General features: G+C 50.9%; 1 protein-coding gene across 11 annotated transcripts in view; it reads right to left on the bottom strand.

Annotated features, from left to right (window-relative positions):
* INPP4A (inositol polyphosphate-4-phosphatase type I A) overlaps positions 1-13,395 on the bottom strand; it is a 130,520-nt gene that overhangs the window by 29,319 nt on the left and 87,806 nt on the right. For 6 of the 11 annotated variants that reach the window (XM_073897828.1, XM_073897818.1, XM_073897823.1 and 3 more), the window contains exons 11-17: positions 12,232-12,362; positions 10,303-10,407; positions 9,663-9,771; positions 7,369-7,386; positions 4,692-4,875; positions 3,014-3,232; positions 1,637-1,904 (exon numbers count right to left, since the gene is read on the bottom strand). In XM_073897828.1, coding sequence (XP_073753929.1) covers positions 1,637-1,904; positions 3,014-3,232; positions 4,692-4,875; positions 7,369-7,386; positions 9,663-9,771; positions 10,303-10,407; positions 12,232-12,362 — 1,034 coding nt within the window. The remainder of the gene's footprint in view (positions 1-1,636; positions 1,905-3,013; positions 3,233-4,691; positions 4,876-7,368; positions 7,387-9,662; positions 9,772-10,302; positions 10,408-12,231; positions 12,363-13,395) is intronic. The other 5 variants (XM_073897824.1, XM_073897826.1, XM_073897822.1 and 2 more) reach the window with 3 other exon arrangements.

Raw genomic sequence — 13,395 nt, 5'->3', positions numbered from 1 at the left:
TAGCTATGCTCCAGGTTTTTAAATTAGGATCATCCACAGTTAATTTAGTGGCATACGGTTTCATACATTTCTTTGAGTACTGATCAGCCAAGTTAGACTCTCTCAAATGTATGCTTCATATTCCCATGATTACAACAGAGCTGATTTGCATGGCAAACACAAGTCATACCCTAAATACCATAAATAAATGCTCATTTAAATAACTTGAAACTGCATTTAAATTTGTCTACATTTGACCAATACAAGATGTTGCCTAGAAGGAAACTGACATTTAAGTTATGGATATAACAGAATATCTGATTAAATAAACTCTCTCTGGCATTTTTTTTTAAAAGCCCAATAAATTACTCTTTTTATATCTGCGGAAAAAAATTTAAATTACAAGCAAGACAATATTGAAGAGAAATGAGCAATGAGCTTTCAGATTTTTTTTTTTTAAACACACAATTTACATAAAAAAATGAGAAGACAAACAGGACAAAATAGCTCCATGAAACCATTCACAGGCTTGGGGAACTGAAACTACAGTCCTTCACAGATGGAAGGGTGGAGGACGTGAACACTGTTGAATCAGAGGCTCAAGTGAAATCGCACCCTGGGAACAGACTGCAGGCAGATTGAAAAGGTGAAGGGCATCTTACAAATAAGGATTTATCAAGAGGCTCTGATAAAGGAGCAGCTTCTGCCTTGCATGAAAGCTGTCCAATTCAGAAATGAAAAGTCCTTGCTGTCTGAAGGCTAACCTTTGCACATCTGGGCCTTACCAACCACAGCGTACCACTCACAGAGGAGAGCAGAGGAGGCAGAAGCTAGGTCTGCAGCCAGCTCTCAGCTGCCTGGCCCATGACCCCCTCCAGCTCTTACGGGAAAAGGTGGAAGGCCCCGAGTGGCAGAGACCGAGGACGGGCTGGCGGAGAAAGCGTGCGTGCCCAGCTTTAGGGCTACACGTGGGACGGAGTGTCTGGTTGTGCTCTGTCTGCGCAGGCAGAGGACTGTTTCTGAAGCGTGCTGCTTCATGCCAACGTCCTACCATCTACTGAGAGCCCTGCCTCGGGGGCGGTGCTGAACAGAGGAACCTAACTCAGCCTCAGGAGCGGGATCTACCATCTGAGTGAGTGACCGACAAGTGCCAAGGCAACATCCCCTGGTGGGTAACAGCACAGCCGGCTGATGACAAGAGGCCTTTGGACGAGTCTGCTGAGCCCACTAACAGCTCTCATCCGGCTGTGTCCCTGCATGATTCACCTTTCCCTTGATTCTACCAATTCCCGGTGCCATCAACAATCTTAGGAGAAAAGCGTCTGCATTTCGGCCTCCTGCAGGTTCTCAGACTGGTTTACAAACCAGAACCGCCCAGGAGCCCCACCCTCACTGACAGGGCAGTGACACCCAAGACGGCCTTGAGATTCTGCCTTTGCTGGACATGCAGATTTGCACACGGGCTCTACGGGCGTGGACTACGGGGGCTTCTGCCCTCACCACCCGCTGCTCTGTGCACTGTGACATCCGGCTCTGTCTGACGGCCCTCCCTGCAGTCTGCGTGGGGGGAGGAGGTCATGGAGTCAGACACAGACAGACAGACAGACGCAGCGTGAGGTGGAGGCGGCATGAGTGGGCAGCGTGGATGCATACGCACGTGTGGTCAGGTGAGGATGGCATGCAGGTGAGGATGGCATCGAGCAGACGGTGGAGGGGCATGGTGAGGAGGGCGCATTGCAGAAGGGGTCTTCCGGTTTGATCCAGTAGGCATGGCTGTCCCGGTTACCTTTCTTGCTGGTACAGCTGCCCGTGCACGGGAAGACATCCTCACAGCCTTCGCCGTGCAGGCGCTCCTTCTGCAGTAGCTTGTCCACCCGCTGAATGATGCACTCCAGGCTCTTGTCTACATTCAGCCACACTTTTTCCTTTCCAAACCAAAAGGGCCCATCTGGGTCAGCTGGCCCGATGGGAAAAGCAGAACAGAACACCACCCCTCCCCGTGCCCCCCTCCCCACCCCTCACACACACACTGATTCCCCTACCCTGGGCCACTGTGATCATTAAAATACCACAAATTTAGAAGTATCAAGATTAATTCAGAATTCCCTATTACAGCTGTATTTGCTTTTCAAAACACAAATCAGTGTACTGCGGTTATTGTTTTTAAAGTTGGAGACACGTTTGCTAGTTAACTGTCACGGAGGCCGGACAGGACTTCCCGGTGCCTTCCAGAGCTAGCAGCAGGACCACAGGGGCCAGTGAGCCAGCTCATCCCTCCTCCCTCTGCTGCAGGCCTCCTACAACCACCAAACACACAGGGGACTGAGGGAAGATAATGGAGGCAGCCGGTCACTTCAGACGGGAGCAGTGGGGAGGTGGGGAGGCAGGGCTGGGAGTGGTTTGCAGAAACCCACACCGAATACAGGACACCGGGGCAGGGCCGGAGGAGCCCTTCACTGCTGACTAAAATCTCCGTGCCTCACAGAAAAATGTCTCCAAGCCGTAGTCCTAAAAAATGACAAAACGAGTTGTGTGATGTGTCCCTCCCTCAGGAGAGACAGGTGCGGCTCTCAGGGCCACTTTGTCAGGAAGCAGGATGCAACGCATACAATGTCAGGGGCAGCGTCTCCAGACTCCTCCCCTATCCCCCCAAAATACAAATGGCCCTGGAAGGGCTAACTGCGTAGAGAGCTTTGAGGAAGCAGGGGGCCTGGCTCGTCTTTAGGAGACAGTGACAGGAGACGGGCCTCCAGCGGGGCAAGGGCTCCATGGAGAACATCGCCCCCTTTACAACCGGGTCTGACACCAGCCTGGCCTGCAGCAGCCCTGCCCCTCAGACAGACACAAGGTGTGAAAATGCCATCTCCCTCCCTAACTCAGGGGGCCCAAGAGCCACCCGGGAAGGAGACTTGGAGCTTGTCTGCGAAGCAGCCAACCTGGTAGGCTCCTCTTGGCGGGGAGGGGCTGGCAAGAGGCTTTGAATTTTTCAACCCAAGCTCAGTGGCAGAATGAGGGCCAGGGGTAGCAGACTCACCCACTCCTCCTCGTGCCAGTCCACCTGCAGAGAAGACCGGCTGTTCCTCCCTGTCCACCTGGCCATGAGGGTGTCCTGGTCGTTCCTAAGCATCACCTGCTCCTCCTCACTCGACGTGGGGGAGGCCCTGGAGGCAATGTAGTCGGGCCGCGCCGCGTTCAGCCCGTGGATGGAGTTGGCCAGCAGCTTGCAGTCGCACACGGTGACCAGCTGCCGGGTCTGCAGCACACACAAATCAAAGCCGCTGAGGCCGGTCATCTCTGAGAGCTCAGGAACTATCCTGAGGCCCAGCTGTGCACCCTTCTCCATACAGGAGCCCTTGGGATGGCTGAGTTTAAAGGCTCCCACAAAAAGACTGGACGACACAGGGAGAATGGGGAGGTCGAGAAATCTCTTTGACATTCTTCAGTTCCTGCCCGCCTCTGAGCCTGACGTGACTCAAGGGAGGGCCTGAAGAGAGCCCACCGTCCTTGCCTTCACTGACGTCCTCGGCTGTCCTCTCTGGTTCCAGGGGACAGGCAGGAATTTGATGCCATCACTTAAGTCTTATCTTTTTGCATCTAATACTCAAAGCCCTGGACTTTGGGCAGTGGGACTCTCAGCACAGCACTGTGGTTCTGGGGAATTCTGTATGCAGCAGGAGTTCTGTGGCTCATAATTTTCCTTCTGATAACATCATCTTTCTTTTCCAAGTGGATCTAATTTCCAGCTCTCGATCTCTTTGCTGAGTGAACACATGTGAAGGATATAACACGTTCTGATCAGGAACAGCACCTCACCCCAGCAAAGTGGGTGTGAGTGGGGAAGTGTGATCAGAATCTATATACGTGTGTGTGTGTGTGTGTGTGTGTGTGTGTGTGTGTGTGTGTGCTGAGAGACTGAGTAATGTGAAAAAGCATCATCCATAAAAATGATCTGGTATATCTAATACCCCAGTATGGACCAATATTTATATATTTATATCTATCTATACATTTTTTTAAGATTTATTTGAGAGAGAGAGAGAAAGGGAGAGAGTGGGGATGCACACATGCATAAGTGGGGCAAAGAGCAGAAGGAGAGAAGAGCATCCCAAACTGACTCCTCACTGAGCGTGGTGCCCGACATGGGGCTTGGTCCCAGAACCGTGAGATCATGACCTGAGTCAAAATCAAGAGTTGGATGCTTAACTGATTGAGCCACCCAGGCGCCCCTAGATATTTTTAATCAGGATCAAATTACAGTTAATTAGAAAATGGCTTATTGATTATGTGAAAGCCAATGAAGTTATATTTCCTTTACTGTATGTCTGTACAGTAACTCAGCTTTTTTCAAATTCCAATTCAATAAAAATTGGAAAAAATGCACTGAGTAGGCAGTTGCTAAGAAAGCCGTGGAACGACCTCAGCCTCCAAAATGGACCCCATGGACTTGAGGGAAGACACATCTGCATGAAGCAGCAACTGGAAGTCACCTGCCCTGGGTGCTGTCCTTGGCCTGCCCTCATCCAGCTCTGTGACCACAGGCAAATCACCAAAACTCCCTGGGCCTCTGGGGGAACTAACCTGAAACTAGATCTTCAAGGTCATCCCAGTGTCACCTTTGGAACAGACGGCTCTAAGCACACATGGCGTGCCCAAGGGTTTCTGGAAACCCAAGGGAGCCCCCATCTCACATGTAGCAGGGTAGTGCCCCGTACCTTGTCTGCCAGGATGGCGAGGGTTCTTTCGAGGCCAGTGGCAGACCTGTCCTTGGCTGCCCTCGAGAGCCGCTCTGCATAGTAACTCACTTGGGTTTTCAGGGTATTGATCTGGGCAATGATCTCCTTGGCTCTGACGATGTCCTGTGGTATGTAGATTATGGACTGGCAGCTGGATGGTGTACTAGAAAGGATAAGAACAGAGTCTAAGGGGTCTCCTCAAATCTAAGAGGATGGCAGCAGTCTCCCAACCCCAGCCCACAACCAACACTAAGTAAAGCGTTCTGATCCTCAGGGGTGTTCTAGGCTAGTCTAGCTGCTGATGGGCAAAAGTAAATCTCAAGAGATTCTTTCTGTCCATACGGTTGAGGCTTTGAAATATTCAAACACAGTGAAGTCCTCTGTCTCTATCTGTATGTGTCTGTATTCTTACGTAAATGCATATACAGATATTGAATCCAGTAATTACCCAAATGCTCGTAGCCTTGCACCTGAGAACCTCGCCTGTCCATGTATCAGCAGTACTGAAGTGGAGGCACGGGGTCTGCTCGTCTCAGAAGGGGTCAGTTTATCACAGTGAAGGGAGACTGCCATGGGGGCCAGACTTTCCACAAGAGACCTGTTTCTTCATTGGGCCAATCTTCAAACTTTCTGTGCACACACCCAGAGTGCTCCGCCCTCACACCTCTGACCCCGACAACTAGACTTCCTTCTCCAGGACTTCTCTACCTTGAAAAATAATGTTCTATCAGACGAAGGAGGTGAAGAACATGCCAAGCCAGAGGCCTGGCCTGGATACCTCAACAGTTTTGAAAACCTGGCTCTTCCTCCTTCCTTCGTCACCAAGCAGTGTGTGATCTGAGGTCTTAGGATTGACGTCAAAGCCACAGCCCAGCCCCTGCACGGCACAAACACCAGCCTCCGGAGAACCGACTCATGTCCCGGCTGTGTGGGGACCGGCTACCGTGTTTGGCCCTTCTAGATGGAGGTGATAAATCCAAGTCTCTCAGCCAGGATTCTCAATCAATCTAATAGTATAAAGTTAGTTTTCAAACCATCTGAGGAAGCCAAGGAAAGCAGAGAGTAGTTTAATGCCCCAGTGGGGATAGCTCCTGTGATCTGAAATTGTGAGCTCTAGCTGGAAAGGGAGTCTCAGCCTTCACTGGTCCCCATCCTTCTCAGCCTTCACAGGTCCCCTCAAAGAGCTGCCCTTTGGGTTTTGGGGAAGAGGGAGAAGGTGGAGCAGCACGACCTCCATCGTTTCCCTTGGATATGAGGACTTGAGGCCCCCCCCACCCCCACTGGGCTCTTTGGACCCCGAAGGCAGGTCCCCAAAACACCTCCCTTGACAGACTATGGTGTAAACATGCAAAACCCAAAAACCAAAGCACCCCAGAAAGAAACAACACCCCAAGCCCACACACCACGATAAAACACGATGGATTTGCCAGAAGCCCATGCAGCAGACCACAACCAAGCCTGCATGATCTGAGAACTAATTTCACAGCACGATGTGCACACGACTACTTTCCAATCTGCAATCACTCTTCCAAATGAATAGCTGCCATTTGACAACTGAGTCTTAAAAACACAATCTCAAATAGGATTTTTAAAAATCTGTCCTTCCCTGGCCCCAATCTTTAGAGCACACACGCAATGTGTGCTTCTGTAGATATACGTGTATGTATGTAGATGGCCGTGTACACTTCGACCAGTACATATGGTCCCCCAAGCCCGAAGGAGAGCACCGCCCCTACTCACCTTGTGTTCTTACAGGTCACGTTCTAGTAACAGTAATCTGGGGCTTATGCACAGGAAGCTTGTGGCGGGGGGTGTGGAAGAGTAAATTTCAAAGAGCTGCTGTTAGGGGATGATGGTGAGTATACAAGCACACGTGCTCAGTCCTAGTCCTAGAGACAGGGAAAGCCCCAGAGGCCTCAGCTGTCCAGCTGTCCCCGGCAGAGCACTGCCATGTCGGGCAGGACCCCGCCACGGCCCCCGAGCTCCCCCAGCTCTGAGATGCTGTCACCACGCGAGGTGCCACCGCAGAGCCCTGGCTGTCGCCTGAGCAAGCGCGCTGGGCATGGCTGAAGGGGCCGGGGGCAGCCTTGGAGCCCCAGGGCTGCAGACACAGTGCTTTCTGGCCGCCATCTAATTCTTTGGTAGGAAAAAAATCACTTGGTCCTATCAGTTCTTGGTTTGCCCTCAGGGGGAAAATCGGCCCAAGGAACACTGTTTTAAAAATCTGCATAAATTATATTCATAAGAAATGGAAGCTGGCTTCATTCCCATTAGAGGTGATGGTGAAGTGAAAACGGAAACCCTAAGACTTTCATAAAAGAGGCCAGAAAGGGATTCCCGACCACACCGATGGGTGGACCTGAAATGCCAGCACCCAGTGACTTGCCTGGCCTGGGAGAAACAGGGTCCTTCCTCAGAGCGCACACAGCAACAAAGTGCCGCCGGATTTGGAAGGTAAAATGGTAGACTGGAGATGGGCTATTCATTATCAAAGAACATTGCAGTTGGAAGAGAGAATTCTGTCTACGAGGCTATAACCAGGGCCCCCCGGTGGCACCGAGGGCTGAAGCACCTCACAGAGGAGGGGACAGCACCGGCTTTCTCTACAGGAGAGCAAGACCCAAACAGACACTCTCTCCACAGACAGAAAACTCACCAACACTCCTCAAAACTGCTAAAGAAAAGAACCAAAACGAAATATTAGCAGTTAGCAAACACCAAATGCAAAACAAAAAATTAAAAAGCCAAGTTATCTTTTGTCAAAATCCTTGAAATTATGTGTTGAGGCACCCACTACAGGGACCATAAAACTTATGAGCCCAATGTGCTTTTATTCTTCAGAGCAACGTCTGCGTCTGTGCGCAAACCCGAGGGGGACATTCCGCCTGTGGGCCGAGTTCGGTCCACATTTAAAGTATAGTTCAAATAATGAAAATCATTTCTACAGGTGATTTTAATAACATTAGAAGGAAATTAAATGAAAATTTGTATTATTTATTTGAAATATACTCCAGGAGCATTTTGGAAGTAATGATTTCTGAAGTTAATATACTGGGTAATCAGGTATCAACATCCTGACCTTTCTGGGACAGGGACGGCCAGTGGCGCCCCCTCCTGATGCGCTTTCCCCTCCACGGTCCCCATGGCATCCTCAAATCTCCCACTCACACCCCCACACAGCCACATGCAATGGAGTGACAGACACACGCTCTCTTCGCTGGCTGTGCAGAGCTGTGGGGAGCACTGCAAGCTTCCTTTTCATCGTAATTCCCAGGGAACAGCAGAGTCAGTGACTCCTCAGGTGGGTCTGGCTTGTCTGGGAGGGGAAGACCCCTTGGTGGGATCAATCAAGGTCAAGCGGGCTGTCTGGGGGGCCTCCGAAGAATGTCGCCCGCCCTGAAGGCTGAAATTACCCTTCCTAACCACTGGCCCTTCCTTGTTCTTCCTCCTGCTGCCTCCAGGGTCCACTTGGCTCCGGGCCACCTATGCACACATCTGAGCGGGGATTTCTCCTAGTGCGCTCTCTTCCACCTGCCGGCTCACCCCTCCAGCCTCGCCCCATGGGCAGAGAAGCTCCTAGCTGCATCCCTGATCCCCTTGGTCCAGTGACCGGCCACTGTACCTGACCTTTCACCCCTTCCTTGATCCTGTCTGTGGTAAGTTTTCTCAAGCCGCGTCTAGACTCCTGGCCATGGCAGCCCAGAGCCTTGATTCCCTGGCAGGTGCTAACGCTCTCCACCTGGCCGCCTTGCCGACTCTCTTGATGCCCCCTGGGCCTTGGCTTCACCTTCCCTCCAACTGTTGCATTCTCCCTTGGTAAGTCCCACCCTTTCAAGTATCCTCAGCTTGTTTCTTCACTCCTCAAGGACCTCTCTGCACCCCACCTTCTAGGACTCCCTGCCTGGTCTGGCCTTTGCATCTACAGAACCTTGCTCCATCGACTTCTCTTACCAACAGTTCTTCACTCTCGCCATCCCCATCAGCCCGAACACATAATCAAGTGATAACCGTTCTCACCAGACAGACACCTGCATGCCATTTCCTCTACTCCATGGTCCAAGGATCTCACAGGACCATCTACACTCATCGCCCCTACTTCTTATACTTGCCCCCCTCATCTATTTAAATCTTGACGGGTGACATTCTGGAAGATCACCAACGCCTCCCACATATCCAACACAACAGCTGGGGCCTGTGGCTCTCTCCCCGTCACCCCTGCTCCAAGCATGGCAGTGCTTGCTCCAAGTGGTGCTGTTGACTCGTCCGCTCCCAGGCAAGGCCAGGAGCCCCTCGCGGTCAGGCCTACCTCTGTCACCCCTGCATCCAGGGTCACCAGCATGTGGCCCCGCACTGAACAGGCTGCCAGCAAGGCCAGCCCTCCCCCTCAGCTCCTGTCCTCAAAGCACCACGCCTCAGGAATACCTCCCTGCACGCTCCACGATGCCCTTCCCCAACTGCCTACCTGGCCATTTCCTGTTTGGACTGCAGCTGCGTGTAGCTCCCCTCCCACCGCCCGCCCCACTCCAGGCTTCTTAAAACAGGGAATGTTTACCACCGCAGTTGGTTCAGGAAAGGAAGCACTCTCTTGCGGGCTTCACACTTTGTGGCGTTCAACACACACCGCACACCTGGCATGACAGACCCGGGGCTCTAACGGACAGCTGAGGCGGCAGAGGGTCCACACGGGGTAGCCACCTTCCAGGGGATTTCAATTTTGCTGTTCCTTTGCAGGGTCAGGACCACTAATCAGGTGCCCTCACGCCCCGCCCCCCAGCTCAGTCACACACACAGAAGCACCCGGGCCACGAGGCAGTTCTTCCCGCCGCACAAAAGCACATCGGATGGCTGGATGTTTTTGCGGTCACCTCTTGATTTTTATTTTTTTTTATTTTGACCTAGGAAGCACCAGACAGCTGTACAAGGACACATGAACACCCTCCAAGTACTTACTGCTTCTTGGTCTCTTCAAATTTGTGCAGCTTTTTGCGGAGACCTCCTGACTTAAAACCTTGGCAGTGTGCAGCTGGTGCTCCGATGGTGACAATGTCGTAGTTCTGATCTGAATGACAGAAAGCTCTCCTCCGTTACTCTGGGCTCAGGCCTGTGGACAAGCCAGCTACAGGGATATGCACGCAACTCCGGGACCCTGCCCCGCCAGCCCATTTCCAAGCAGCCCGCTCCCTCAGCCCCACAGCCTTGATTGTCCGAGGGCCCCTGGAGCCCAGCACCATCATCTCAGCAGAGAGGGGGTTCCTGCACGTCTCCAGATGGGGCCACAAAGGGCTGGAGGCAACCACCGGTAACACTCAGCTTGCACCCCTCCTTGGGAAGGATAACTGACAGGCGACTTGCTGCCACAGAAACACAGAGGGAAGCTGGAGGGAGGATGGACAAGGGGAAGGAACAAAGGGAGGGAAAAGCCCAGGAAACAAAGACCTTACAAGGGTCCTGTGCCATGTCTCTTATCTGAGTTGCCAGGCAGAAGCACACACAGGGAAGGCTGTGCATGTGTGGGGCAGCATGGGGACCAAGCACATGGGGGGAAAGGAAGTCAAGTGTGATTTAGTGAGAGGAACAGAAAAATAGTTACCTGACCCCCCATCGTCTTGAACTCTCATCCTCTGTATGTGCAAGTTTGTGGGAACGAATTCTAACTTTTTATCTGCTTTCAAACTGCTCGCTTTAAACGAGGGACCTAAGAAACGGAATATGAGAAAATAAGGACCGTTGACATGTGCCCTGCATTCAGGAATGGGGGCGAGTAGGACAGTGATATTCTGAAGAAGCGGCCGCACATAGGCAGGTACGTGCTGGTAGTGGCCGAGGAAATTCTGAGTTGCCCGTGAGCACATTTCATTTCCAGAGAGCAGGCTGGGTAAAACACTGGAGGGAGGGCAGCTCACTGGCCAGAAGACTGGTTCTGGGTGCTCAGGTGGTGAGCAGAGCCAGCTAGGAGCAGCTTCAGAAGGTTACGGTTACGGTGCCCTGCCCTCCCATGACTCAGCTCTCAACTGAAAAGTCTGACATAAAGACTGATTTTGTGCAACACGATGTCAGCACTGCTATAAAAAGCAAATGGGCCCATGCCAGGGACTGCCTGTTCCAACCCTGGAGACCGCCATCATGCAAGATCTAAGAAATTGGTTCAACCAGAGCAACACATCTCATTTCCACAAAGAAATGAAAAGGTCCGCTCCTCACCTCAGATCTATCAAGATAAACAAATGCTACATAGCATGGATCCTGGCCCTCTGAAACACAAACCTAAACTCAGGGGGTTAAGGAGGTTGGATGATGTTTTATAACTAATATCTACAATCTTGTTCCTACAATCAGAATCCAAAACTAATAAAAAAAAAAAAAAAGAATCCAAAACTAATTAAGAACTACATGCCTAGAAAAAGAAAGGGGTTACAAATTCACTGACAATCAGAAGAAGAAATAAACTTACTCTCTAGTGATAAAAGGTAAATCATACCAGTATACAAAATGCAGACCAGCCATTGTCTACCTTGCATTTTGTGCTAGGAGACTGTCCTCCAGGGCCTGATACTTACAAGAGGCCCAGAGATCAGCAGCAGTGGTAACCTGGGAGCCTGTTAGAAATGCAGAATCCTAGATCTGCACTGCAGCAAGATCTTCAGGGACCAGGATGCACACTGACACTTGAGATGCTCTGCTCTGGAAAACTCAAGCTCATGTGGGTTTCCCGCTTTCCCAGGTAACAGGTATCTGGCATGGGTAGGTTCCTAAGTCTCTTCAGCTATATGCTGCCAATACACTTAGACCTGCCCTTCAGATTCAAGCCAAACCCAAGTTTTGACCTGACTGTATGTGACTTCTTCTCAGCCAAGTTCATGGACAGGTTCATATCAAAACCTTAATATTAAGGACTTATGATTTTCTTTTAACCCTGAAATCCTATTATGTAGTGGGGGGGAGGGAAGAATCTGAAGAGAGAGAATAAAGTAAAGAAAAACCAAAAAATTCATTCTGTTTTGGAATAAAAAGGGAATTAGTTAAGAAAAGTCTTCTAAATCTACCTTTAGAGTCTTTTGAAAATCAAACGGGATCTTTCAAGAAGAAATGTGAGGTGTCTATACTTAAAATGTAGAGCTCCACTCAGACAATTCAGATGTTCAATACAAGGACTGTTGAATATTTAAACTGGGAAATCTAGGAAACCACTTTGTCTCAAAGCAAACGATTTACGTCTTTTGGGGCATTTCCCTTGGGCACTTTAGACCAAGACAAAAAATAACATGAACCAGCAGCCTGTGATTTCGTCTCTCCTAAGTTTCATCCTACATGAGTTGCTTTGGCAGATGACACCACAGAAGGAATTTTTAATGCAATTCACATACTTGTCTTCTTAATTAAGATCTGAAAAAGCCATATTCAAAAGAATTCACACCTACATGAGAATCTATTTTTAAAAATCCATTAGCATGTCTGTCAGGGAGAGTATTTGAGCCAGGTTCTCATTTTCTAGCTGGGGAAATGGAGACCCAGTACCCACCTTTGTACTGATGGAGGTCAGTCAGGTTCTCCTGGTACGTGAGGATGATGGTCTGGTACTGAGTGACAATCTGGCGCCGGAGGCTCTCCCAGCAAGGGGACAGATCCCCCAACTCCTCCAGCTCACACACTCTGCAGGGAAGACACACACACACACACGCACACACACACACATGCACACATGAGGCTGTGGAGGTCTCTTCCCTGGGAGAGGCACAGGTGTCCCAACCAAGCAGGAGAACAACACGGACATGGAAGTGTGGTCAATGCCAGGGAGGGCCTCGGACAATGGCTACACTGCAGGTCTACACAGCAAGCGGGGGGGGGAACAGGACACACCACTCTAGGAGGACCGGCTGTATGACGGGCAGACCACTCACCACGTGGAAAAGCACAGAGGCGCTTTTCACAGAAACACTGTCGAATGTCCAGGGAAAACTAAGTGGAGGAGAGGGGCTCTAGGGGAGTGGCTCCTTGCCCAGAGCCCCACAGGCCACGTGGGACCCTCCTGGGAGATGAGAGGAGTGGAGGCCCGTAAGTGACTGCTTGAGGCCATCTCACTCACCTGTCTCGTCTAGGGGCCGTTGTGAGACAGCTTCTCACTGCCCCCATGTTCTAGGGCGGCCTGGGCCTTCCCACCCGGCCCCTCAGAACATTGCTGCAGGACCTAAAGCTGCCAAGCGGTGGTCCACAGTTGGCCGGCCGGGGGGGTGGGGGGTGGGGGCCTGCTCTGCTGTGCTCACCCAGCCCCCTCTGTTTCAGGGCTGTCCCCTGGGGTAAGGGACAAGGGCCACAGGGGGCCGGCAACTTTGGCTATGCTTTCTTTCTCCACGTGAGTAGTGAGCTATCTAAATCTAAAAGCAGCAGGAAGGCAGGGGAAGGGAGAAGAGAAGAAAGAAGATCTGTCACCTCCAGAAAAATAAAAGCTGTAGAAGAACTGAAACATAACTATCTTAGCTCAGCAGTAAATAATGGCTACGTAATCAGCATAATGAAAACACAAGATGGACTTCAAAAAAGGGCGGGGGCATAACCCTGTTAGGAAGCTGGGGAACGGGAAAGTACAAAAGACCTAAAATCTTCACCACAGGGAATCAGTAGCTAACCCCCAAACCAGTTAAGAGAGCACGCTACACATTTATGTAGCAATACAATGATACACACT

This window comes from Callorhinus ursinus, unplaced genomic scaffold (assembly GCF_003265705.2).
Source record: "Callorhinus ursinus isolate GAN/ISIS: 27379988/994484 unplaced genomic scaffold, GSC_fseal_2.0 scaffold10, whole genome shotgun sequence".
Taxonomy (NCBI): domain Eukaryota; kingdom Metazoa; phylum Chordata; class Mammalia; order Carnivora; family Otariidae; genus Callorhinus; species Callorhinus ursinus.
This window is presented reverse-complemented; position numbering and strand designations above follow the sequence as displayed.